Here is a 26,470-nt window from a genome sequence, read left to right as displayed (position 1 = left end):
CATGCTGGCCCATCTCAGGGGCTGACTCTAGAATTAGGGTTAAGAACTGATCTCCAAGGAGCCAGCCAGGAGGGCTCAGCAGAGATGAAGGTCCGAAGGGGCCAGCTGAGCTCCTCCAGAGGGCTGAGGGGTAGTTCAGAAAAGGAGCTGCCTTCGAATTCGGAGATGGAGGGTGAAGCTACCCTGGGTCAACCACAAGTGGAAATTCACTGGTACAACTTCCCTGCCCCTTAACCTGATATTCAAGGTCTCCAGGGCCGGGCCCCAACTTGCCTCTCCGCCCTTATCTCTGCTGGCTTGCCCTCCCGCCAAGCCCGCACTCCTCATCTTTGAGATGATATACCAAGTGCATTCTCGAACAACAAGAATGCCTCCTACCGTCTCAAGGCTTATCCATGCACCTCCCATCCTGAGGGGCTAAGCTCCCAGGACAGTGCACCTCCCCATCTTTCCCAAGCAGCCCCTCCTCAGACCTTTAGAGCACTTGTCACCTCTCCCAGCCATTTCCCACGTCATCAAAATGTGGTTAAGGAAGAGTAACAGTTACCTTTACTAGGGGCCAGACTCCCTGTCTGGCTCTCCACGAGCCTTGTATCACATTATCCCATGCTCACCCTCTGAGGGGAAAACCATTCTTTCCATTTGACAGATGGAGACATCGAGGCAGGAGGGGCCGCCCAAAGTCCCGCTGGCAGAAGCTGGAAGCCGGGACTCCACGGCCAAGGCCCCTGACCTCTAGCCTGCCGGCCCCACCCCAGCAGAGCGAGCACCCTCTCTTGGTCAGTTACTGCCGGGGGCTCCCGCTGTCTCTGGATAGGCGTTAGGGCTTGGATCGTTCCATTCATTTACTCATTCAATAGAAGGCTGTTGGGTACCTTCTACCACATTCCTAGGATCTGGACCTTATTTTGAGCATTCGAAATAGAGGCAGGAAAAAGCCACCGTCTATGCTCTCGATGTGCCCCCGTCTGTTTGGGTGACCGATACACACAGAGATAAATGACCAAACAACTCAGGTGGGTGATATGCAGGGTTCTCGGACCAAGGAGAGGGAGCTTTCCGCCCAGTTTGCCTAAAAATCGGAACCTGTGACAAATCGGCTGTTTGTAACGCCCCCCCCCCCCCCCCCGCCAGCACCTGGTGTATCACTGTGCATGCAGTAGGTGCTCACAGTTGATGGCAATGGCCCTGGGAGCTCGAAGTGTCAGTGGGAGCTCTAGAATATCCATCTAGCCAATGTGTCCAGTTGGCCATCTGGGGTGCATTTAGTTTCAACCAACACTTACAACAGTGGAAATGGCGTGTAATGGCGTGACGCTTTAGGTGACTAAAGCTCCTGGCAGACAGACGTAGTGATGAGTATATGTAGGGGGCCCCTGCAGAGCCTAGCACTGTGCCTCACACCGAGAGGAACCCGAGAACTATTGCTGATTCATGAGAGGGCCTCCTGCTGTCTAGGGACATGCAGTCTCGGACAGCCCCTTGAGGACATGCTGGATGGCGCATCTTAGGGTCTCGGTCTGTCTTTCATTCGTCATCTCCCCACCTGCTAAAAATACGTGGGATCTGCCTTTCCTCCCTCCCTGGGCCCAAAAGGCCAGAATTCTTAAGGCCAACCAGAGACTCTTGAGAGGCTGCAGCAGTCAACCAAGGGAGAGTGTCCCCTCTGGATAGTGCTTCCCATTTCTCAACCAGAGTAAGGGTCCAGAGCAAGCACTAAAGCAAACAGCTGGGTCCCAGACCCTATGGGACCAGTCGCGAGCTTTCCCTTTACCGGGTTCCAAATCCTCACCCTGCCTGCCTCTGACCACCTGGAGTCGTGAGCTAGAGCCACTGCCAGGCAGGATGACCCAGTGGATAGAAGTTTCCAGAATTGGGCCCCCCTTTGCCAACATCTTCCTCCCTGCCATTTTCCCAGGCTCTCTGCAGGGCACCCCTGAACTCACTCCAGCAAGGGGCAGAAGACTGGGGTGGTTTGGGCACCCAGGAACAAAGGCTCTCAAGAAGGAGCTACGGTCTTAGGACCTTGTGCCCCGCCCCTAGGCCCCTTCTTCCAGGGCTCTGCCCTTTGAATGAGCCGAAGTTGGTCTCTAGACTCGCATCCCAGGCAGGTAGGTCATCTGTCACCCGGCTCGGGATAGAGGAGAGAGCCTGGCTGCTTCCACTGGAGTTTTCTCCAGGCCCCTCTCCCACTCTACCCTGCATTGCAGCCAGGACCCGCGGAGGTAAAGGCTTCATCCCCATCAGCCGGGCCTCCTGCCTCCAGGACCAGGCCAGTTCTTGGTACCTAATGACGCATCCTAGCACCCCCAGCAACACAACCACCATCCTGAGAGAGGCGTTCCCTCTGACACTAGCTTCTCTCTGTGTGTCTCTTTTCCAGAGTGTTTGTCCCCAAGAGTGTGGGGCCCCCCAAGTGCCTTCAGGGAGCCCACGTCCTCTCTCCCCTTTTGGCCCAGAGGTCCCTGCCCCAAGGCTCAGAGTGCTGGAGTTAGGGTCCCTGTGTGCCTGGTTGTCACATCTTGTGCACTTCTGGTGCCCCTTCCAGAGCTCTCCAGATCTGCACCTCTCTTCCTGCCAACCATCAAAAGATCAGTGTTTCTCACCCAACTTAGGGCCCCAGATTCTGTTCTTCCACCCATGCGCTTATCACTGTCCAGGGGCAAGCCTCCACTTCCCTTTTCCACCGGGGCCTCCACTTCTATTTCCATGAGCCCTGTCGAGACCCCTCCTGCACTCCAGACTCGCTCGCGTGCTTCCTCCGCTCCTGTGCGCATCCCAGCTCCTCCATCCCAGCCCCTATCCCCGGCCGGCCGCTGCTGCGGACGGTAGCCTCCCTCATCCACACCCCCAGCCCATCAGGGGGCTCACCACCACCGTTCTTGTAGCAGAGGTAGGGGAAGCGCCACACGTTGGCCAGGTCCACCGCGAAGCCTATCACCGACAGCAGGAAGTCGATCTTCTTGCCCCAGGTCTCCCGGGGCTGCTCGTCGTCCGCGCCGGACGCCAGGAGACACTGGACGCCGTTGCGCTCTTTCACCACCAACAGCTCGGCGGCTTTGCGCCCTTGCACAGGCTGCTCGGGCCCCTGGTCCGCCCCGCTGTTCTCGGGCTGCACCTGCGGCTTCATCCGCGCCAGAAGCATGGGTGCGGTTGGCGAGGGGAACGTCAGCGGGACTGGGAGCACGCCGAGGCTCTGCGCGGATGAAAGGAAAAGATGCGGTCATCAAGCCATCCCGCCCTGCTTGCGCCTCCCGAGACCTCCCGGGACCTCCCGGGAGCGCGGAGACACAGCGGCCAGCGCGCACTGGGCGGACGCGGGGTTCCCCCAAACCGGAGCGCGTCTGTTGGAAAAATAATTGGAAACAGTGGTAGTGGCGGGCGGAACTGAGACGGAACCGAGAGGTGGAGACCGCCCCCGTCCGCCTCGTGGGTCCGGCCCGGGACCCCGCAGCGCTTCCCTCATTCGCCCGCTCCCTCTCGCCCCCAGATGGCGGGGCTGGGACACGCGGAGGCTGAGGTTTCCCAGGGGCGGGGACCCTGCCAGTGCCGTTTGCCGCCCCCCTGCCCCCCAGCTCGGATCGGTGCCGCCTCCGGCAGCCCCAGGAGCCTCCCGGACACTCACCCTTCTGCACTTCAAACTCGCTGCCACTCTCGCTCTGCGCTCGCAGCCCGGGCCTCCCCGGCACACCTCGGCCAGGCGGCGCGCAGGGCGCACTCACGTGTCCGGCAGCGCCGCGATCCCGGGTGCCCGGCCTGGCCGCGGCGGGCTGTGGGGCGCGGGCCGGGGCTGGGCTCCGCCGCGTGGCGCTGGGGCACGGCCGGAGGAGCGCGGGAGGCGCGGGGCGGCCGGCGGGGCGCGGGCTGGCTGGTTCTGGCCGCGCCGGGCGGGGGCCGGGCTGGTAATGTAGCCTGCGCCCCAGGTAACGCGCCGATTGCATTAAGCCCGCGCCGGGCCCGCTCCGTCTGGAGCCTGTTAGCGCTAATGGGGACTGACAGCGCGGCCGGGGCTGGGCAGGGGCGGGGGCGCGGCGCGGGCTCGGGGGGCGACTCGGGGACCCGGGCGCCCGCTCACTTGCCAGCACGCACCGGCGCGCCAGACGCAGCTCCCGGGGGGCACCGGGCTCTGACTTCCCACCACGGGAAGAGAGCGAGACGCCCAGAACTGGGGTCAGAGTCGCGTCTGAGAGGGGGCCGGGAAAAGACCAGGGAGCGCAAATGACCCGAGTCAGGATCGCCGCTGTCATCCGCCGCAGGCCACTTAAACTACCCTGCGGAGCTTCTCCATCAACAAAGCGGGAATGCTCTGCTCAGTGCCTGCCTAGGTTGGCAAACCTGCTGGCGGGCGTTGGCTGGCTCGGAGTTGAAAGGTCACACCCCAGCCCTGACCTCCTCTGTTACACAGAGGGTGTGACTCCTGTTCCATGAGGCTGAGAACGTTATTCATTTATCCATGCGTTCATTTACCTCTTCCTCATCTGTTCCTACATATGCCTGCTATGTGACAGCCACTGTTCTAGGCTCTTGGGAGACATTCCTGCACAACTTAACTCAAAAATCCCTGACAGGGTGGACTTTACATTCTGTCGGGCGGGGGAGAAAAGAAGCCTAATAAATAGACACATTGTACGGTGTGTGGGAAGGTGATACGTACAAAGGGAAAAGTGAGCCTGGTAAGGGGTTGAGGGGTGGTGAGGGGGAGGGGGGATGCAGTTTGGTCAGGGAATTTGAGAAGGCAACATTTAAACAAGAAAAGGAGGGAGCCATTTGCGTATTCACGCATTCTTTCACTTGTTTGTCTGCTGGTTAATTTCTTCAGTCATTAAATGATCACCTGCTGTGTGCCTGAACAGTGCTGGCTCCTGGAGCCAGGGAGATAGTTTCTGCCATCAAACAGCTAACAGTCCAGTGTGTAAAGAGTCCATCACAACCTAATGTAGTCAGGATTGGTTGTAACTACAGGGGTATGGGAATTGGTTGGAGCCGAATCAGCAAGTAAAGGGTGGGGGCGGAGAGGTAACCCAAGAAGGTGTCACAGAGGTGACAACCCCTAAGGGGGATGGGAGGGAATTTTGGCAAACCCAGGCATGCTGACCTTTCTGTTCTTTAAACAGTCCAAGCTCAAACGCACCCCAGGACTTTGATACTTGCTGGTTCCTCTGCCTGAGTTGTTCAGATCTTAGTTCAGTGGTCCCTTCCTGACCACTCAAATCTAAAATACACCCCCACTCTCTATCACCTCACCTTATTTTATTCCCTTCATTACATCAGTATACAAATATATTTGTTTATTATATGTCTCCTCTTGGGTAGCATATGAGCTCCCTGAGGGCAGGGACCTTGACTGTTCTATATACCTCTGGGTTCCTAACACCTGGAACATATTAAGGCATCAATTAGTATGGAAACTGAATGCATTCATGGTGGTGCATGGGGGTGTTGAGAACATTTTTGCTAGAGGGACCAGCATGACAAGTATCTTCTGTGAAGGATGCAGAGAGGAAGGGAAAAATCAGTGGATGGTGAGTCTGCCCTGGCCTTCTGGGGGCTGATGAGGAGAGGCAGAGGAAGGTCAGGGGCAGGACTGAGCCAGAGTTTCAGGAGAGCCTAGAGTCACAGGTTCCCATCCATCAGGGTTGTCAATTTCCTTTGACCCCTGGGCTATCTTGACAAGCCTGTGAGGAAACAGGAATGAAATCATCTTTCCATTTTTCAGGTCAGGGAACTGTGGCTCTGAGGATTCAAGGGACCTGCCTGAGGTCTCACAGGTTGGAAATGACAAAGTTGGAATGAGATCCAGGTCTCCCGGCTCCCGGCTCGCAGTCCCTGTTGCCTCCCCCAATTGGTGGATGGAGATATTCAGAATCTCTCTAGGGATCATATTTCCCTCCTCTGCTTTTACCCCATGCCCCACCCAGCTGGTCCTGAGTCTCCCACCTCTGCACACCCCAGGAAGCCCCAGCCTTCCCCCACCCCCTGCAGCATCCCCATCCCCTCACTGCAACAGCCTCCCAGCTGACCGCCTCACGTCCAGTATCTTTCCAGCCGCATGATGTTCACCAGCTGCCAGAGCTCTTTCTAAAAGTCGAGTCTGATCACCTCACTCTTCTGTCTCCCCCCAGAGACAACGCACCAATGTGATTTCATTAACCCTGGATTTAAGGTAATTTTATTTGCTTCTTTATACTTCTCGTTATCTGCCAACTTGTCTACAATGAGCATTAGATACTTAAGCAATCAGAAAAAGATAACGCACAATTTCTTAAAATCCTCTGATCTTTTTGAGATATTATCTAAACACCTTTAGCAGTACAGACAAGATTCTGCCTGTTATTCAATCACATCTCTTGCTATGCTAATTCTCTCCTCATTCTCCCTACAAACCCTTTATTTGACCCAAAAATATACTTTATTCTCTAGCAACATAGGAGATACTCAATTACTAGTGGTATCCTGGATATCTTGTGCCTTTTTACACCTCTGGATTTTTAACTATGCTGTCCCCATCTTCTTGTCTACCCAGAGAACTCCTATTCATCCTTCAAAACCTCAGATGTCACCTCCACTGTAAAGCTCCCTGATAACCACCACCTCCCAACCACCTCCTTCTTTATACTGCCTTGTCTATTTGTCTAGTACAGTTATCTGTGTGAATTCCTTACTAGGGACAAGGATGGTGCCCAATATATCCTGTCACATAGCTCGTGCTCTAGATATGTGTACAAAACAGAACTAGAAGAGATCTCAATCATTGGCTGGGTTTGGTGTCTTTGGTTGGGGTTGTTTATGTTGGATTCCTCCAGAAGCAGAATCTGAAACAAAGATTCGAATTCAAGTCGTTTATTTAGGAGTCAATTCCTGGAAGCACTTATATAGGAGTAGGGACGGGAGGCAAGGGAAAGGAACCAACAGAAGGGACGTGAAGGAGCAGTTACAGCTGTGGGCAGCTGGTGTTCAGCCCTGCTGGGGACCTCTGGGAGACTGCATAGAGCCTGCCTCTGTTGTCCCACTCCTGGGCAAGGAAGTTGGAGTATTTATCCATTAAGTCTGTGCCCGGGGTGCCAACTTGCCAGCATTTTCAGCCTGCCTGGCTGTGTGGGCTGAGCATGTTCCAGTTGCCAGGAAAAGGCTTCTAGCTGCATCCCAGGTACTGGCGGTAGGAAGCTGGGGGTGGGGTCTGCATCGGCAGGAACAGTGTGGGCGGGGCACCAGAAGTGTTTGCTACAGGGATGGAGGGAGGCATCCCCCCACTCCTGAACGCCAAGAGAGGGCCAATCAGCAAGCCCCGAGAGTTCCGCTTGGTGCTTTCAGAGACTTCTGGGGGACAGCAGTGGAAACACCAGGCTGGGGCTGGACTGAAAGGGAAGGCGTCTCTCTCCCTTTCTGGCCGGGACTCCCTGCCCCGCACTCCAAGAGCCATGGGGCCATGTGGCTTCTCTCCATACCTTGCATTCTGCCCTTCCAGGTGGCCTGAGGGCAAGTGGGTGGGCAGACGGCGGGAGCATTATCGGAGCTAACTTGATCTCTGGGAAGGCGTCACTTCCACTTACCATGGCACTTGGTGACACAGGCCATGGGCACAAGGTGATGGCTGGTGCTGTCAGTCCAGCTCTGGACATCTCTAGGCCGATGCCAAGACCCTGACACACAAACGATACGCGCTGGAGGACATCTGGAGTCCAAGGGGCTGGGTACTGGAGGTGTCTTGAGGATACTATCAGAACCTGTGGAGAGGTTTGCCTGTAGATTTCCTCCCTCCCTCCCTCCCTCCCTCCCTCCCTCTCTCCTCCCTCTCTCCCTCCCTTCCTCCTTTCCTCCCTTCCTCCCTCTTTCTTTCTTCCTTTCTTTCTCTCTCTCTTCCTTTCTTTCTCTCTTTCTCCCTTTCTCTCTTTCTCTCTTTCTTTCTCCCTTTCTTTCTTTACCAGGGCATTAGACCTAAGTCCTTGTAGCTGACCTGCCCTGGGGTCATCAGTCACTGATACAACTTTTGCATTTACATATTGCATTTACAGATAGCATAAAACCCCTCAATAAAAGACCCCCATAGACTGAACACCCCCTGCAAAAGCCCCCTGGTCCTCGAGGCTTCCAGCTTACCCAGAGGTGGCTCAGGCCTTAGATTCTTCTCTGCCAAGCTCTTACCCCAACGGACCACAATCAGGCACTGGCATTAAAGAGCATCCAATCATCATTGACCTGCACATTCACATCCTCTGCCTGGGTCCAACTACAGACTGCACGTCTCTACGCGGGTGATAAAAGGCACCTGGAACTTACTGTGTCCAAAATCAAATTCTTAAGCTCCCCTTTCAGGCCTCCCCACAAACGTGCTCCTCCTAGTTCTCCCTCATTCCGGGTGATGGCATCTTCTTCCTTCTAGCTTCTCAAGCCAAAAAACTTTGGAGTTGGCCTTGACTCCTCTTTTTCATACTTCCACGTCCAATGCTACTGCAGACTCTGTGGGTTGGAGCCGCCTCACCTGTCCCCACCTCCACGGGGCCTGGCCTGCCACCATCTCTCACCTGGATTACTGCACAGCCTCCGAGGGGCCTCCCCCACTGTCTCCTTGCCTCTGAAGGTTAAGCTCTACCCAGCGCCAGACCTTTGGGGGACAGACGAGTTCAGATCCTTTCCCTCTCTCTCATACTCCTGTCTCATTCAGCATAAAACAATGCATCCTTTTGTGGACTTGCCAATGCAAGCCCAGCCAAGCCCTGTGGCCCCCGGGGCAGGGGAATCAGGCAAGGACAGAGGAGCTGGGCTAGAATGGGAGGGGCAGGTGGTGTGGCAGAAATAGCCCTGGGCTGGGAGTCAGCACCCAGGGTCCTGACTCTTGCTCTGCTGGTTTCAGGCTTTGAGATCCTGGGCAAGTCCAATGGCAACATGGAGATGAACCCAGGAAGAAGAAGGCAGGTCAGGAGAGGAGCTGGGGAGGTAGAAAGGGAAGGAAGGGTACAAGGCAAAGGCATTCAGCCTCTTGGGAGGAAAGGGGGCCCTCCACTGCAGGAGCACCTTAATACATCCTTTGGCCTTAAAGTGGTCACATGAGTTATGGTGACAGGGCAATCGCACTTAGTTTGCATCTGTCTCAGGGGCAGAGGGGACTTGTGATCAACTGACCAGGATAAGCCATAGGAGGCTTATCTGTCCCTCCTCCATAGGAGGAGGACTCTGCCCCTCTGGGGAATATCAGAGCAGGGGGGACCCCCCAGAAAAGTTTATGCCCAGGTGCCCTCTGTTAGAAGACCAGGCACTCCTTAGATAATCTGATGAAACGTGGATTCTCCCAGAAATATGCACATACACACAGCATTTTTAATTTAGTGTGAAATTTATCATACTTAAGAAAAAGTATATAAAACAGGTAAGACCAGTTTCCAGTTTAAATAATATTAATGACATGAACGTGTAAGAACCCACATTGTGGGGTAAGAAATAGAGAATTTCCTGTGCCCTACCAGCCCTTGCATCCTCCTCCCTCAACATACCCCTTCACCACTCTCCCTGACTCCAAGGTAACCACCAGCCTGTGTTCAGCAACTAATCATTTCTTTGCCTTCCTTTACCACCTACCAATATTTCCCTAACAATACATGATTTTGTCCTTCTTTGAAATTTATATAAAAGGAATCACGCTACAGATATTTTTGTGACTTCTTTGGCTGAATATGTTTTTGGGAATCACCCATGACGGTGGAGTTCACTCATTTTCATGGCTGCATATATTCATTCTATTTTATGAATAATAACTAATTCATGTATTCATCCAACTGTTGAATGGCATTTGGATTATTTCCAGTTATTTTATATTTGAACAACGCTGCCTTTAAAATTTTGTACAGACAACTCCCTTGGACCCTTGGACGTAGGCAAGAGTTCTTAAGAGTTTCTATACTTTGCAAATTGCTGGTTTGTAGGGTATGTGTTTGTTTAGCTTTATGCAGGAATGTCAAACTATTTTCTAAGATGGTCATACCAATTAAAACTCTCCTCAGCAGAGTTATTTCTTCACTTCCAATTTCTTCACATCTTCCCTAACCCTTGGAGTTATTTAAACTTTTAATTTTTGCCACTCTTTTGGATGTGACTTTAACATGCATTTTCCTGACTTCTAAAGATGTGGAGCATCTTTTCATATGCGTACTGGTCAGTTGTGTTTCTTTTTCTCCTGTAAAATGATAGCGTGTTGTTTGTGTAATTTTTGTTTGTATAATTTTCTATTGGCTTGTGTTTCCTTTCTTTTTTTTTTTTAGATTTTATATTTATTTGGGGGGGGGGAGAGAGAAGGAGCAGGGGGGAGGGGAAGAAGGAGAGGGAGAAGCAGACTCCCCCCACTGAGCAGGCAGCCAGATGGATGCGGGGCTGGATCCCAGGACCCTGGGATCATGACCTGAGCCGAAGGCAGACCCTTTACTGACTGAGCCACCCAGGCGCCCCTTGTTTGTCTTTTCTTATTGATGCACAGAAGGTGTTAATATTCTGGGCACGAATATTTGTCAGTTATATTGCAAACATCTTTACTTGGTCGTATTATGTCTTTTCTCTCTATATGGTGATTGTGATAAATAAAGGTTATTAATTTTCATGTAATTTAATGTAATCTTACTTTAACTTTTCTTTTGGCTTATGTATTTATGCTTTGTTTAAGAAATCCTTCCTTACCTGATATTTTCCTAAATTACAATTTAAAATTTGACAGTTTTTCCCTTCAATGTTTTAACTAACGTTGCTTTCTAGGTACCAACTTTCAGTTATTAGATGAGTAGGTTCTGGGGATCCAAAGTACAGAATGGTGACTATAGTTAACAACAGTGTATTACATGTTTGAAATTTGCTAAGGGAGTAGATCTAACTTGTTCTCACCACTCACGCAGAAAAAGGTAACTCTATGTGAGGCGATGGATATGTTAATTAACCTAATTATGGTAACCATATCGGGATGTATATGTGTATCAAATGAACACATTATACACTTTAAATATATACAACTTTGTCTATTATACCTCAACAAAGCTGGGGAAACAAACAGCATTACTTTAAAATGTGTTTTTCTATCTGATAGGGCAAGATTCTCCAGCTCTTTTTCTTCAGGAGTGTCTTGGTGGGGCACCTGGGTGGCTTAGTTGGTTAAGCCTCTGCCTTGGGCTAGGTCATGATCCCAAGGTCCTGGGATTGAGCCCCACGTCGGGCTCCCTGCTCAGTGGGGAGTCTGCTTCTCCCTCTCCCCTGCTTATGCTGTCTCTCACTTTCTTTCTCTCAAATAAATACATAAAATCTTAAAAAAAAAGAGGGGGAGTGTCTTGGCAACGCTATTCCTTACAAATTTCAGAATCAGCTTGCTGGGTTCCTTGAAAAATCCCATTGGAATTTCAGCTGTGATTATACTGAATCTATAGATCAGTTTGGGGAGCACTGACATTTCTACTGTATTCAGTCTTTCTATCCAAGAACACAGCACATATCTCCCTCTATTTCCCATCTTTAATAGACACAGCATTTTAAATAGAGTTTTGGGGGATTTGCAGATTCCCACATGAAACCCATCCCAGAATCCCTTAACATTACTGCCTGCTGGCCTCCATGCTCTCTTTTCCAGTAACACATATGGACCCAATCTCACAGCTACTCTCCACTTCCTTCCCGCTCCCCCTTCTGGCCCTCTGATATCCATTCCTAGGAAACTGACCAAGTTTAGCTTTTTCTGCAGTCTGGAGATGCCGAGCGGAGAACTCGCTAAGAGCATAGATTTAAGAGCCACACGGCATGAGCTCCAGTCTTGGTTCCACCACTTCCTGTCTGTGAAATCTTGGTCATGTTCCCCCTCTTTTCTGTGTGTCTCAGTTTCTTCATCTGTAAAATGGGTACGATGGTGATGGCAAGAGTGCCCACCCACAGAATTGTCTGGGAGATTAAAGGAATAAATACATGCAAAACATTTAGAACAGTGCCTGGCACCCCTTACGGGTTACTTCTTGCTGCAGGGATCTTCTCCAGAAATTAAGTTAAGTTTACCAGACTTCACATTCCAGGCCTGGGATGGCATGGCAGATATGGGTTGGTATAACAATTATGAGTACGGAATGGGAAATTTTTTTAGAAAAAGTTGGGTGGGTTCAAAGCCTGGCTTCACCACTTGTGTGCTGAGGGACTTTGGTTTCTAAGCCTCAGTTTTTCCATCTGTAAAATGGGGGTAACACACCTGTTCAAATAAAGGAACCGATGACATGGACTTTGAGAGCATTCCTGGAAGAGGAGACTCATTTATCAGGACTCCATGATGCCAGCCGCAGCCGTGTCCCTGAAGGTCACTGCTGCTTTTTTTTTTTTTTTTAAGATTTTATTTATTTATGTGACAGAGAGAGACCCAGTGAGAGAGGGAACACAAGCAGGGGGAGTGGGAGAGGGAGAAGCAGGCTTCCTGCGGAGCAGGGAGCCTGACGCAGGGCTCGATCCCAGGACCCTGACATCATGACCTGAGCCAAAGGCAGACACCCAATGACTGAGCCACCCAGGCTCCCCGGTCACTGCTTCTTCCTAGAGGCTTGTCCTCTTTGCCACTTTCCCAGATCACAGATCACACTAGTCTAGCAGATGGCTCAAAGCGCAGATTCCTTGGTCCCATCCCAGAAATTTGGATTCAGTGGATCTGCAGTGGGGACCCAGGATCTGCATGTTTATAGCATGTTTAATTCCTGTTTTAAAAAAATAGAATTCCAGCGTCAGTGATATGTTTCATGACCACAGTCCTAGGCTGAGCGTGGCTGGAGCGATTTACAGGGGCTTTGCCTGGCCCAAGTGCCTTCTTTCTCTCACACTGGTACGCCTTCCTTTTGCTCTGGCCACTTAGCAAAAAGCACACAGACGCTTCCTGGCGGAGGAGGGGTGAACGGGTGCCCTCTAGGGCATGGAAGGGAGAAAAGCTGCTTCATGCTCAACTTCAGGGTGACAGTCCTGGAAGTACCAGGAGTGGCCCTAAAGCTCCCAGAGCAGGTAGGGAGCATGAGCGAGGGGACAGAGGTGGGAAGTGCGCCCTCATCAAGGTGATCATCATGAGGCCTCAGCATGAGGTTGCTCACAATGAAGCTAAGGGCTGGGGATGCTGTGTCTGGTCTGGGCTGGTCCTTCTCTGCCTTTGAGCCCAGGAACCTGAAGGCAGTTAGTGATGGTAGCTCAGGCCGTAGTCCGGACGCAGAGCACACCTGCTGGAAGCATGTCCTCCTCGTCCTGTACCCTCTCCCCCCAAGGTGGAAGCTGAGTGGGCTCAGGGCAAGGGCAGGGGACCTAGGGAGCCGGGCTCAGGGCGGTGATTTTCTCCCCCTCTTCATGGTAAACACCATCACTGTCCCCTTCCAGTTTTTCTTTTTCAAAGCTTTTATTTACTTATTTGAGAGAGAGAGTGCCCACAAGCTGGGGAGGGGCAGAGGCAGAGAGGGAGCCCCAAAACACCCTCAATCCCAGGATGCTGAGATCATGACCTGAGCTTAAACGACTGAGCCACCCAGGCACCCCACCTTCTAGTTTTTTAGGGGACTGCCGATCGCTGGCCTCCCCAATATGATAAGCCAGCGCAGTGACACTCAACTTTCACACTAACTGAGTGGGGCTTCAAATCCTGGCCCGTCACCTCCTAGCTGTGTCCCCCTTGGGCTGATGCGCACCTATTTATCCCACAGGGTAGCTGAGAGGCGTGAAAGCATCAGGAAGATGAAGTGTCTGGCACATACTAACGACACATGGATACTTGCTCCATTTTTGGCAGTCCTTCCTTCGCTGAGCATGTATTGGTTCTAAGTACCAGTATTATTTCGTATAATACTCACCATTATTTCCCCCATTTTATAGCTTAATGCCAACAATGGCTAGATGTCTTGTCCATGGTCGCATGGGGAGGATGGGACAGAAAATGGGATTTGAAACCAGATCTGGGCTGGCTCCAAGGCACACGTTCTTGATCACTGTTCTTTCTGGTGGCTCAGCATCTCCCTCGCTGGTCCCCCACCTTCTTCATCCTCCCCACCTCCTGACCGTCCCCTCCCCATGTGAGCTCCCCATCTCAGCAGGGCCCGGCCCCCTTTGTGGCGGGGGGCCTGGAGGCTGTGGCCGACACAGTCTGAACCCCAGCACTGTCTATCGGTAGCCACTGTCTTCTCCATTCCTTCCTCCCCAAGGCTCGCTTCCTCCCACCCTGGTCCTCGACACCCACCCCGCCCACCACCCTGTCTCTCTCTTGTTTTCCTTCTCTCCTCCCCTAACCCCCGTCCTTCCCGCCTGTCCAAGCCTCCCCTCCTTAGTGCTGTAGCCTGCTCACGTCCTCTCCTCCCACGGCTCAAAGAAGAGCCCTCCCCTCGCTGCCTCCCTGCCCCCCCTTCCACCTCCCAAGTCACACAGGTTGGTGGCAGAACAAGAACCCAGACCCTGGCTCCTGACTCAGGGTCCAGGGCTCTTCCCACAGCCCACAGCCCCTCTGTGGAGCGTTTATCAGACCGGGCACACTCTGAGGGCATGCGACACGGGACAGGGAAGCTGAGATGAGGAGGCTGGCAAGGAAGGTCCAGACTGGCTGGATCCGGGTGCTGACAGAGTCCAAGAGAGGTCAGCATTAGGCCATTCCGGCTTGTTCCAAGGGCCACACAAACAGGCCCGCTGACTGCAATGCGCCCTCTCCCGGTGAGGCCCCTCGGTAGCCGGTTTGCACTGCCCACGGATGGGTGTGCGCTGTAGCTCTGTTCAGCCCAGACCCGGCCCCACCCATCCCACTGAACCCCCTCTGTGGGCGTGTGTGCTGGGTGGGGAGCAGAGGTGACGGGGAGGGGACTTGTGAGGGGCTGAGCCGCTGGCCTCAAGCGGGGGGACATGCCATCGGAGACGGGAGGCTGTACTTCTATTCTGTGTGGCTCTAGGGCAGGGCCGGAGCCCAAAACACCTGCTGCGGGGGCCTCAGAGCCCAGCTCACAGGAACACAGGCGGGGTTTAAAGGGCCGTGTTAGGGATGGACTCGGCCACCCTCCGAGGCCTGAGTGAGTGGTTTGTGGCAGCAGATCCCAATGTGGGGCCTATCTGCCTACCAACTCTGGAGGCAGTCACGAGGCTAAGGGGCCACGGGAGGGGAGGATGATCTTCCTCAAGTTTTCCAAATTCTTCCAGTCATGGCTAATCATTTTGCTAATAATAGTCCGCCCTGTTTTTTCTCCCTGTCCTCCACCCCACTCCTAACAGGACCTCCCCCCTTCCCCCGTAGCTCCCCAAAACACTTAGAGGCTGGGGTGACCAGAGCTTAGAGGGGCCTCACCACCCCTTCCTGAAGCCGAGGGGCAGGGCTAGTCCAGGAGAGAGCCCGTGGTTGAGGCCCGCGCCAGCCCTGCTTTAAGGGACCTAGAATCAGATAGGGGGAGAGTCTGCCCCCATTTCCCTGTCCCTTTAACCTTGACTGTTGAAGAGGCGCGTTTCAGTCCGGTCTCGTATGTCGGATCCCCCTTTCACCAGAGGGAAGCTGGCCTTGGGGGGGATCATCCTCCAGCCCAAACAGTGTCCAATACAATTGAAGGACAGCATTTTCTTCTCAGTTTATTTTTACATTTACCATCTAGTTATGACACTGACATTGGTTTTACATTTATGATGGTGATGTCAAGTTTCTCTCTTATTTATGACTTTTAAGTTGAAGATTTTTAAAATCGTGAAATATCTCAGACTTTTTAAAGCTAGCTTAAGAAACAAAAACACGAGCAAATGACTGAGGTCCCTGTCGCTCTCCTCCCTCCTACCACTGTCCTTACATAGTGCTGATTATTCTCAAGCATGGATCTATGCTTTCACTGGTTAGACAGACAGACAGATAGCGATATATATGGGCCTATACACAAGGATATGTATATATATCCCTAAATTTATAAATGCGTATCCCTAAAATTATCGTATCTTGATAGTGGACCCTCTAACAAGGCAAGTTTGTATTATGCAGGTCCGGTTACATGCAGATTTTTTTGTAGTACAGTTCTGTGAATATATTTTTTCTTCCTTAGGATTTTCTTAATAACACTTTTCTCTAGCTTACTTTATTGTAAGAATACAGTATATAATACATGTAGCCCACCAAATATGTGTTAGTCGCCTGTTCATGGTATCAGTAAGGCTTCTGATCGCCAGTAGGCTGTTAGTGTTGGTCAAGGGTCAACTGTTTTTCTGTGTTTGTGTGTGTGTGTGGGGGGGGCTCTTAACACACAGAGAAAAGTGCACTAATCATCATAAATACATCCATAAAATCACCACTCAGACTACTACAGAAAAGGACCAGCACCCCAGAAGTCCGCTGTCCCCCCTCCTAGTTAATATCTGTCTCCTTCATCCTCCCCTAAAGGTAACCAACCACTCCCTTGACCTCTAATAGCACAGATTCCCTGTGCCTGTCTAAACAATAGAAAGTATCATTTTGTGCATGTTTCAAATTTATACAAATGCCATCATTCTGCATGAATCTTTCTGCAAATGTTCTTGAGATTTTTCCATGTTGATACTTGAGCTTCCTTTTAAAAACAAATGTATTTGATTAAGAAGAGTGAGTTGATTTCAAGGACAAGCTGAGCATGCGGTGCCAGAGTTGAGGGAACGTCGGTTCTGACTCTATTTTCTTCCCCTTTTATAGGTGTGGAAACTGAGGCCAGGGAGCTAAGAACTAGGCCCCCAGGTCACTCTGCAAGTTTGAGTTCCAGCTGGGACAAGGGCCCGGGCCTCAAATGCCTGAGGCCAGAGATCTTTTCCACTACATCATGTTGGCAAGAAACCTCTCCCTCCACCCAGCTCCGTGGCAACAGATAGCAACTGTTTCCTAGCCAAGGTTAGTTTTTAACTTTCAACTGCAGAAAGTAAACTGTTTTCATTGAATTGTTTTAGCATGAAGCCTGGGATGGGGGCGGTATGGTATTGTGGGGACAGGGCAGCTGTCCAGCCTTTGAAGTTATGACAGGTCTTCTACTGGGCAGCCCACCTCGGTGACCTATATTTTAATATGTGCTATTAGATTATTGCTAATGAGACATTTTAAGGATAAAAGAATTATGCTCGCCGCTGGGGCCTCAGTAGAAGTACAATTGAATTAAGGGCTGAAATTGTTTAGGACTCTGCTAGACAACCTGTCCCCCAGGCTGGGCCTGAATGGAGAGATTAAGCTTTAGAAATTACACAGGAAAAATAAGTATAATTGATCTAAGGTAACTTCACTCGTCTAAATTAAATAATGTGATTGTTACAGGCAGAAAGGATCGGGATGAGGAGCTGGACGGAAAAGGCTCGCTATCTGCAAACAAAGTTAGAAGTAGAAGCCCTAGGGAATTGACTTTTTCCTGACAAGCTGAAACCCTCCTGATGGCTTTGAGAGTCCACTGGGGCATTAGCAGGAAATGGACCCAGTCTGAGCGTCCTAGAATCTGGGGTTTGGCAGGGACCCCCGAGCACTGTCCTCACCATCCCCTACCTAACACCTGAGCCCTTCTAGCTCTTCCCGGCCTCCCCGGGGGGCCGGGGCGGCGGGGGGGGGGGGGGGGTGGAGAAGAAGAACTCATGCCCCTCCCCCATCCCCTTAGGCAAGCTGTCCAGTGTCATCCCTCTTGATTAGAAGAGATGTGGTTGGTCAGTTGCTTTGGGGTAGCTTGCGTCTGCCCACATGAGTCCTGCCTCCTGGACCACAAAAGATCAGGTCCATCCCAATGCCCGGAACAAGCTCTCACCCCCTCCCATGCCGTCATTTATCATGCACAGTTGTGTGTGACCAGTTCTTGAGTGGGGATGCTGAGTTTGTACAACAGCAGAAGACCCAAGGCTTATCTCCAGGGAGCTCCCCAGCCTCCCCCCAAATATTCCTGCATCTAATGCCTTCAAGCCCATAGTTAACTTTTTTTTTTTTTTAAAGATTTTATTTATTTGACAGAGAGAGACAGCGAGAGAGGGAACACAAGCTGGGGGAGTGGGAGAGGGAGAAGCAGGCTTCCTGCAGAGCAGGGAGCCCAATTCGGGGCTTGATCCCAGCACCCTGGGATCATGACCCGAGCTGAAGGCAGATGCTTAACGACTGAGCCACCCAGGCGCCCCATATAGTTAACCCTTTTTTAAAAATTCCATTTAGTTAACATACAGTGTTATATTAGTTGCGGGTATACAATATAGTGATTCAGCACTTCTATACATGACTCAGTGCTCATCCTGATAAATGTACTCTTAATCCCCATCACCTATCTCCCCCCTCCCCCCTGCCCCCTCCCCTCTGGTAACCAAAGGTTTGTTCTCTGTACTTAAGCGCCTGGTGTTTTGGGTTTTTGGTGTTTTCTCGGCGGGGGGGGGGGGGGGGTTGGTCTCTTTTACTTTGTTCTGTTTCTTGAATTCCACATATGAGTGAAATCATATGGTATTTGTCTTTTCTCTGACTGACTCATTTCACTTAGCATAATTACTCTTTAGCTCCATCTATGTTGTTGCAAATGGCAAGATTTCATTCTTTTTGATGGCTGAGTAATATTCCATGGTATATATGTACCACATCTTATTTTATCCATTCATCTGTCGATGGACACTTGGGCTGCTTCCATATCTTGGCTATTTGTACATAATGCTACTATAAACATGGGGGTGCATATATCTTTCAGATTAGTGTGTTTCGTATTTGTTGGGTAAATTCCCAGTAGTGGGTAATTCTATTTTTAATTTATTGAGGCACCTCCATACTGTTCTCCTGAGTGGCTGCACCAGCTTGCATTCCCACCAACAGTGTAAGATGGTTCCCCTTTCTCTGCATCCTCGCCAACACCTGTTGTTTCTTGTGTTGTTGATTTTAGCCATTCTGACCTGTGTGAGGTGTATTTCATCATGGTTTTGATTTGCATTTCTCGGATGATGAGTGATGTTGAGCATCTTTTCATGTGTCTGTTGGCGATCTGGATGTCTTCTTTGGAAAAATGTCTGTTCACGTCTTCTGTCCATTTTTAATTGGATTATTTCCATTTTTGGTGTTGAGTTGTATCATTTCTTTATATATTTTGGATACTGACCCCTTATCAGATGTGCCATTTGCAGATGCTTTCTCCCGTTCGGTAGGCTGCCTTTTTGTATTATGGATGGTTTCCTCTGTGTCACCCTCCAGGTTAGACTATGTAGATACAAGAGACTTCCTCCTTCCCACCGACCTTTGCTTTTTTCCTTCTCCCCACCTCCCGTCCTCCCTTCCTGAGCAAGTACTATGTGTCAGGGAGAGTGCTATGACACAGGACTATAGTGGTAAACAAGACAGCTAAGGGTCCTGCTTAAAATCAAGGAGAGGGTGAAGTCTAAAACAAATAAGCAAGCAAATAAATTAGATATCAAGGGATACTGACAAGTGCTTGAAAACCGCACCAGAGTGTGGGTTAACCCAGAAAGCCTGGGGGGGCGGCCCTGGGCCGGACTGGCACTCAGGGAAGCCTTTCCAGGGCCTCCCAAGTTGAGAGAAGGAGGATGAGACAGGCTCAGCCGTCCGGAGAGGGGGGAGGGGAGACTGAGGCAGAGAAAGCACGGGCAGGGGTCGGAGCAGGCAGAACAGCAGGAAAGGCAGTGTCTTCCAGAGGAGATGGTGGGAGAAGGAGGGAAGACGCAGGCAATGGCCTGATTTTAAGGCACCTATTGGCCACCATGGGGAGGATGGTGTGAACTGAGGAAGCCACTGGGAAAGGCTGGATAGGGGGAGTGCACGATCGAGGTTGTATTTCAAGGATCTCTCTGGCCAGTGTGTGCAGAGCAGAGCAGGGATCTGGTCAGAAGTTCTGGAATCAGCAGGGGAGATGAGGGTCTGTGAGGAAAAACAGCTGAGACCCCTCCCAGGCAGGAGGAGGAGGACTGGCAGGAAAGAACAGTCTGGGGACTGTTTTCTGATTCTGAAAAAAACATCGAGAGACCCTTAAAGAGTAAACAGATGTGCTCTCTCTAGTTCTTTAGAGACATGACTGCCCTGGTCCAGAAAACTGCCCACCTTGCCCAGTCCTCCTGGGAAACCATTTTGGGGCTCCTTTCTGTCTTTCAAAGTGGGACAAACAGGATCAGCTTCAAAGGCTGCCAGCCTTTGGAGCACTGGCGGGGGGGGGGGGTCCACTCTTTGGATGGGTCTGCGAACAGGGCAGAACACAGATTTTGACTGCTCTTAAGTACATCGTCTGTCAATGAAAAGGTGGCTTTCAGTTTGTGGAACAGGAGAGATCTCTGTTCCTCAAAAGCCTGTTACTGAGTTGGAGAGACTCCTGTATTAATTTCCAGAGAAAATGTCCTTTAAAGCAAAAGCACAAGCTTGAACTTGAGTGGTATGAACTTCTTTCTCTGTGCATTCAGGAGGGAAAATGAATGGACACTTGCACATTTCAGTCCTCCCCATCACACTTGGCACAGGGTTCATTCTTCAGGCCTGAGCCTTCCCTTCTGTATAATGGGTGAAATGATTGCCAGTATTCACTTCTGTCTGATATCTCTGTCCTTACTGAGAGGGAGGGGTGAACTTAATTAGGGGCACTGTAACCCAGAGCAAATGGACAGTTTTGACAAATGATGAGCCCTCTGCCCATATAATTGTGTCCTAGGATGGGGGGCTGCCCGGGACCAGGCAAGAATCAGATAAGCAGGGCGGGCCATGGGCAGGATGGGCTGGCTGCCACAGAGGACCCCATATCAGTGTGTAATTACATTTTCCCGACTTCTCTGTTGTTTTTGGTCACCTGGGGTCTTTGCAAAGCTTTCATTATTTTTCCATTGTCTGCTTTTCTCTTTTCTCTTTTCTTTTTCTTTTAATTTTTTTTTTTCCTGTTCAGACATTGAAATTAGCTCAGTGACTCAGCCATTTGACTTCTTATGAATTCCAGGCTCCTGTGTCCTATCTGCCCATTCTCCTTTCTGCCTCTCAGGAGACCGGCTTATACTTGGCTCTTTGCGGACCGAGAAGGCTGTCGATGACCCCCTGCTCCCTCCTTCTCCCAAGTGCCATGGTTCTGCAGGTCACCTTCCACTCGTCACATTTCCCAAGCCGACGGCTCCAAGTCCCATTTCTAGACTAGAAAGAGAATTCTGAAGTTGCTGAGTATTTTCTAAGACAACACCAAGACCTCCAAATAGAGCAGATCAGCTGAATATCACAAGATAAATCACAAGATAAATCACAAGATTTCTAGGAAGGGGCGGCGGGGGGTGGGGGGGAACTCCAGAGTTAATCCAAAAGCAGCATTCCCTCTCCACTGTATCATCCCCAAGCACTGGCCATTTAACATATGCTTGCATGCCTCCCACGACAGAGTGCTTACTTCTTGCAAAGGCAACCAACTCCACCTTTAGACCGCAGTGGGTCTTTGGGAGTCCTTTGGTCAAGCTGCTGGCCCTGGGTTTAGCCCTCAGAGCCACACAAAGGAAGGTGACTCCCTCCTTTTATACAACGACCCTGCAGATATTGGAGGATAGGAATAACAAGTCTCCCTCCCCTACCCGAACACCCCCTGCCCCCCAATCTTGGGTTTTCTCCTCTCTGGGAGAGGAGAAAGCATCCAGCCCTGCTGCCTTTAAGTATTAAGAGAGTTGATTCCAAATCACAATTCCTGGAATCGACTTTGGAATTCAGCAGCTGCCAGAGACATCAAGGCTAGTTGCCTAAGAGGCCATGGGGACACATTTCTTCCCTTCCCCAGTCATTGACTTTCTCAGGTCACATTGATCCTGTTTGTATTGATTGCCTCCCAGTGAAACACAAACATTCGTACTGCTTCACCACCCCCGGGAGACCTGCCTGTCATCTCGAACGAGGGACAGGCTCTAACCATTTGTGATCACTCACGCAGGTGCCCGGGGGTCACTGAAGTCGCTGTGGCATCGACCGGCCAGGTGTCAGGGTCCATGGTGGAAGGAGCTACCTGTTGCAGGGAGCTCTGTCTGGCTGCCCTGAGTTTTGGAGAGGGCATGAGCTTTCCAGTGGACCCCAGACCCCTTCCTTCTCGTCGGCCCTACTCACTTACCTTTTTGTCGAGTCTGCTGCCCCTGCCCTGGCACTTCGGCCTCTCTGGCCCCAGCGTGGCCCCCATGGTGGTGGTGCTTACCTCTGCAAGAGCACCCAGGGCTGTCCATGAGCGCCCACCATCTGCACTCCTGCCACGTTGAGTGTCGCCGCGTGCTTCCTGACCAGGTCAAGCACATTTGGCCCTCCAGTTCTTTGCACATGTCAGGTCCTCTGCCTAAGGCTCCCTCCTCCCCCCTCCATTGTCTGCTAAACATCCACCTTAGGTGATCGGCTTTGAGTGAGGTCCCTTTCTCTGAGTGCAAGCACCATGCAGACCTTCTCTTCTCCAAGCCCCCCTTGGCCAAGAGGTGGGTTCATGTTTGCATTTCTCCCACATGGGAAGCAAGAAAAAGCACAGACTGAGCATGCAACAGAACTTACCATCTACTTGTGATCTCAGATCCAAACTCGTGAAAGAGAGCAAATATGATCTGATAAAATCATCATTATTGTTACCCCTTGAAGGACTGGAGGGTTTTAATGTGTTCACATCCGCGGTGTTACATCACGTGGGTGTAAACTGGAGAAGCAAATGAGAAAGAGGAAGGCAGGCTGCAAAACCAGAGTGAGACTGCAGCGTGATGCCCCTTGGGGAGGACTTTTGCCCATCTCAAGGGCGGGCCTGGTATTTCCGAGGTGGTGAAGGCAGACCGGGTTGACCCAGCTCAGCACACCCTGATTCCTAAAAAGTCTGGCCGGAGCCAGGCCTAGCATGCGTGCCGACACCCAGCCCAGGATCTGGGGCCTCTGCACTGGGGGGCTGGGGGGGGGAACAGAGTGACCCCTGGGGCGCCCAGGCCAAACCTTGGGAGTTCCCAGCAACAGCGAGACATGGGCTGGGGACAGGGGACAAAGACAAATCTGCCAGCGGGTTCTTTATGTTGTCAGAGGAGGAATGTGTATCATGGAAGTGTGGCCTCCACCATTTTGGGGGCAAACAGCAGTTTCTGTGAGCTGAGGCTGGTGGGGGGAGCGGCATTTCTCCTTGGGCCTGACCCACTCTTTGCTCTAAGAGAGAGCGCTTTGGCTATTTTTTTTTTTTAAAGATATTATTTGTTTATGTGAGAGAGAGAATGGGAGAGAGAGAGAGAGAGCATGAGAGAGGGGAGGGCAGAGGGAGAAGCAGACTCCCCGCCGAGCAGGGAGCCCGATGCGGGACTCGATCCCGGGACTCCAGGATCATGACCTGAGCCGAAGGCAGTCGCCCAACCAACTGAGCCACCCAGGCGCCCTATTTTTTTTTTTTTTTAAGATCTATTTATTTATTTAAGAGAGAGAGAGAGAGACAGAGAGCACAAGCAGGGGAAGAGGCAGAGGGAGAGGGAGAAGCAGGCTCCCCCCTGAGCAGGGAGCCCGACACGGGGTTCGATCCCAGGACCCATGAGATCATGACCTGAGCTGAAGGCAGACGTTTAACCGACTGAGCCCCCAGGTGCCCCCACTTTGGCCATTCCTAATCTTACCCATGGAAAGTGAGTCCCATTGTTCTTAGGATGAACCAGTGAAGGAAACGTAGACACAGAGGCTCAGGGTCGAGAGAGGTTCGCAGAAATGGATATATCCCGACAAGATCTCGCCCTGGTAGACTGACTGTTTTCCCCTAAATATGGAAGAAGTGAAGTTGCTGACTCTTTTGCTTTTAGGTATTTTCTCACACAGATTACAAGATCAGAAGGCTTCCCCATCTAGCAGCCCCTTCCCCAAACACACACATGGAGGGGCTGCCGGCTACTTCTTGTCTCGCCCTCGTGCTGGAGGAGGGGCTCTGGAAGGAACTGCACTCAGCTTGGAGCAGCGGTCCCTGACCTTCTCTAAAGGGGAAGAGCCACATTTGGGGGAACTATGGGGACTCATGGGATTGTCTGGCCCAGGCTGTGAGGGGTACGGGGGGATGCACCCCTGAAGGAGCCAACTGCTCCCATCCACAAGCCCGGGTGACTTTCAGCTGGGAGGGGGGCATGCTGCTCCTCCCTCTGGGCTCCTGAGGAGAATGCGGGGGGTTGCAGGCCCCCTGCCCCCCGGAGGGAGAGAACCAGCCCACCCCGGCACCTGTGCTGAGAAAGGAGGTCAGTAAGTGCAGGAGAACCTCCTGAGCGGTGAAGTCCGGATGTCAGTTGTGAGTGTCTGTTTTCTGCAATCGAAGTCCCTCCTCCAAGCCTCAAGATCTCACAATGTTTGGGTGAGCACTGCATCTGGGCGTGAACCGTGCTTTGAGGAGCTGGGGAATGGTGGCGTCCACTCTTGGGCGAAGAGCCTAGAGACAGGGCAGTAGCTCTCTCTGGGAATGAAGAAGCTGGGTGGTGGCCGAGAGAGAGGGGTGACAGGTGACCGGAAGGATATTTGCGCCCCTCTTGAGGTTTCTCAGAAAGACCGTGGCTCCAACCTCACAAGAAACATGGGTTTTTCATAGTTCTAGAAGATCAAGTCTTTTTTTTTTTTTTAAATGTTTTATTTTTATTTATTCATGAGAGTCAGAGAGAGAGAGAGAGAGAGAGGCAGAGGCAGAGGGAGAAGCAGGCTCCCCGCCTAGCAGGGAGCCCAATGCGGGACTCAATCCCAGGACCCCGGGATCATGACCTGAGCCGAAGGCAGACAGACGCTTAACCATCTGAGCCACCCAGGCGCCCTAGAAGATCAAGTCTTAAACTGCTATCATAGTTGGCTTTCCTAGCCTGTGATGCAGATTTGGACACAGGTCGTTCTAGCTGGGAGGTGACCCCAGGCAGCAGGAGTGAAGGAAGAGGACAAGTGACCCAGGGAAGGAAGAAAGGCCATCATAAGGGGGTGTTCTCAGGGTTGTGCAGTGAGCAGTGGGGGTTCAATTCTGCCAGTTCCTCCCAGAAGCTCCTTGCACAGAGTGCCCCCCAGCATTGTCCCCTGAAGGATGGAAGGCGGGATATGTGCCCAGCAGTTCCCACCACCCACCCCTCTTGCGTGGGGGCTAAGGGCATCAACTCCCCCTGCACACAGGTCAGGAGGGCTCCCCAACTGGCATCCCAGGAGGCTGTGAGCAGAAAGCAGAAACGTGCCCTGCGCCCTCTTGAGGTCACGTGCTGCCTGCGGAAGGCAACTCTGAGCCCACCGAGAATGTTCTCCATGGTCTCTGAGGCTGAAATCAGAGGTGGGTTGAGTGGCCGTAATGCTGAGCATCAAAGGTGTCCCCACCTGAGGACACAGCAAATACCAGAACCTCCTTCGCTTCTAGCCTTTGCTGTCTCCCAGCTGATGGCCGAAGGATGACGTCAGTGAGACCTCAGTGACAAAATCAGTTGAGATATTGCCACGAATGACCCAAGACTAACAGGGCTCCCCAGCCTACTCTGGTCCACCCAGAGGCCCACGAAGGGGCAAATGTGGATGCTGTCTAGTGTTTCCTCATTCCACTTAGCCTGTGTACTGCTGCTCGGCTGCGCCAGTCTATCTGGCAAGTACGTGGGTGCATTCCAAAACTGAGGACCCTGAGAGCTGCCATTTCCTTTTTCTTCCCTCGAGAAGAGTCAATGTTGTGAGTTGTTCCAGAAGTAGGCTGGAGGCTCTCTGGTGACTTTTCCTGACTGACCTCAGCTTCAGAAAAACAGACCTCTGGGGGTATCCTAGTTGGGAGTATTATTTTTTTCTTACGTGACACGACCTCAGCCTGAGACTAAATCCACTCAGTTCAAATAATATATTGACCTTTGGATTTTTTTCCCCTAGTATATTAGTTACAGAAAAAAATGAAAAAGTGGATTCCTCTTGGAATGGATTTGTTAGTGGATTTTGGGAATAAGCAAGAAGCCATAACTGAACTTTCCTTTGAACTTAAGGGGAAAAAAAATAATTGGTTTGATTCAAGCTTCAGAAAATGAGCTTGATTTTTTTTTTTCCACTACAGTTTGGAGTTCTGGTTCACGTCACATCCCATTTGACAGGACTGAAAAACATGCTTGTTCTGAGAAAGGTGATTCATATTCCTCAGACGTTGTCAACAGGGCGTTGAATGCCCAGCACTTGGTATGTGGGGTAACCCCAACTCCCCCACCCCCACCACCCATTCCACCTGCACCCAGAACTATTGCTTGACTATATCTGGGTTCCATCAAAGTGTCCCTCCATTGTGTGTCTTCTTGGCTTCCGTTTGGAGGCGGTGAGAAGACTGAGCTACCTGTCTCTCTCAGTCTCTCTGGGCTTACCTCTGCCTCTCTCAATACATTTGGAAAATGGGGGTCCCAGGGTATTAGAAGGACAACCTAAGCAAGATCTCTGCTGAGCTCTGAGGTCCTTGGGAGAAAAATATCAGATTACATCCATCGGAGTCCCCTGATTTTCCAAAGCTCAGATAATAATGTCAGCTTTCAAGGAAATACTCTACCTAGGATGTTCTACTTTGAAAGGTTTTCTCTCTCATTCTCTCAGTCCCTGTCTCTGTCTCATACGTACGTACGT

General features: G+C 51.4%; 1 protein-coding gene across 1 annotated transcript in view; it reads right to left on the bottom strand.

Annotated features, from left to right (window-relative positions):
• Window positions 1–3,145, bottom strand: part of SLC6A2 (solute carrier family 6 member 2) — a 44,002-nt gene extending 40,857 nt beyond the window's left edge. Inside the window, exon 1 of the mRNA XM_021704620.1 lies at window positions 2,872–3,145. Within this exon, the coding sequence (XP_021560295.1) occupies window positions 2,872–3,145 (274 nt within the window). The remainder of the gene's footprint in view (window positions 1–2,871) is intronic.
• Window positions 3,146–26,470: the final 23,325 nt, after the last annotated feature.

The sequence above is a fragment of the Neomonachus schauinslandi genome, chromosome 16, assembly GCF_002201575.2.
Source record: "Neomonachus schauinslandi chromosome 16, ASM220157v2, whole genome shotgun sequence".
In the NCBI taxonomy this organism is placed as follows: Eukaryota; Metazoa; Chordata; class Mammalia; order Carnivora; family Phocidae; genus Neomonachus; species Neomonachus schauinslandi.
This window is presented reverse-complemented; position numbering and strand designations above follow the sequence as displayed.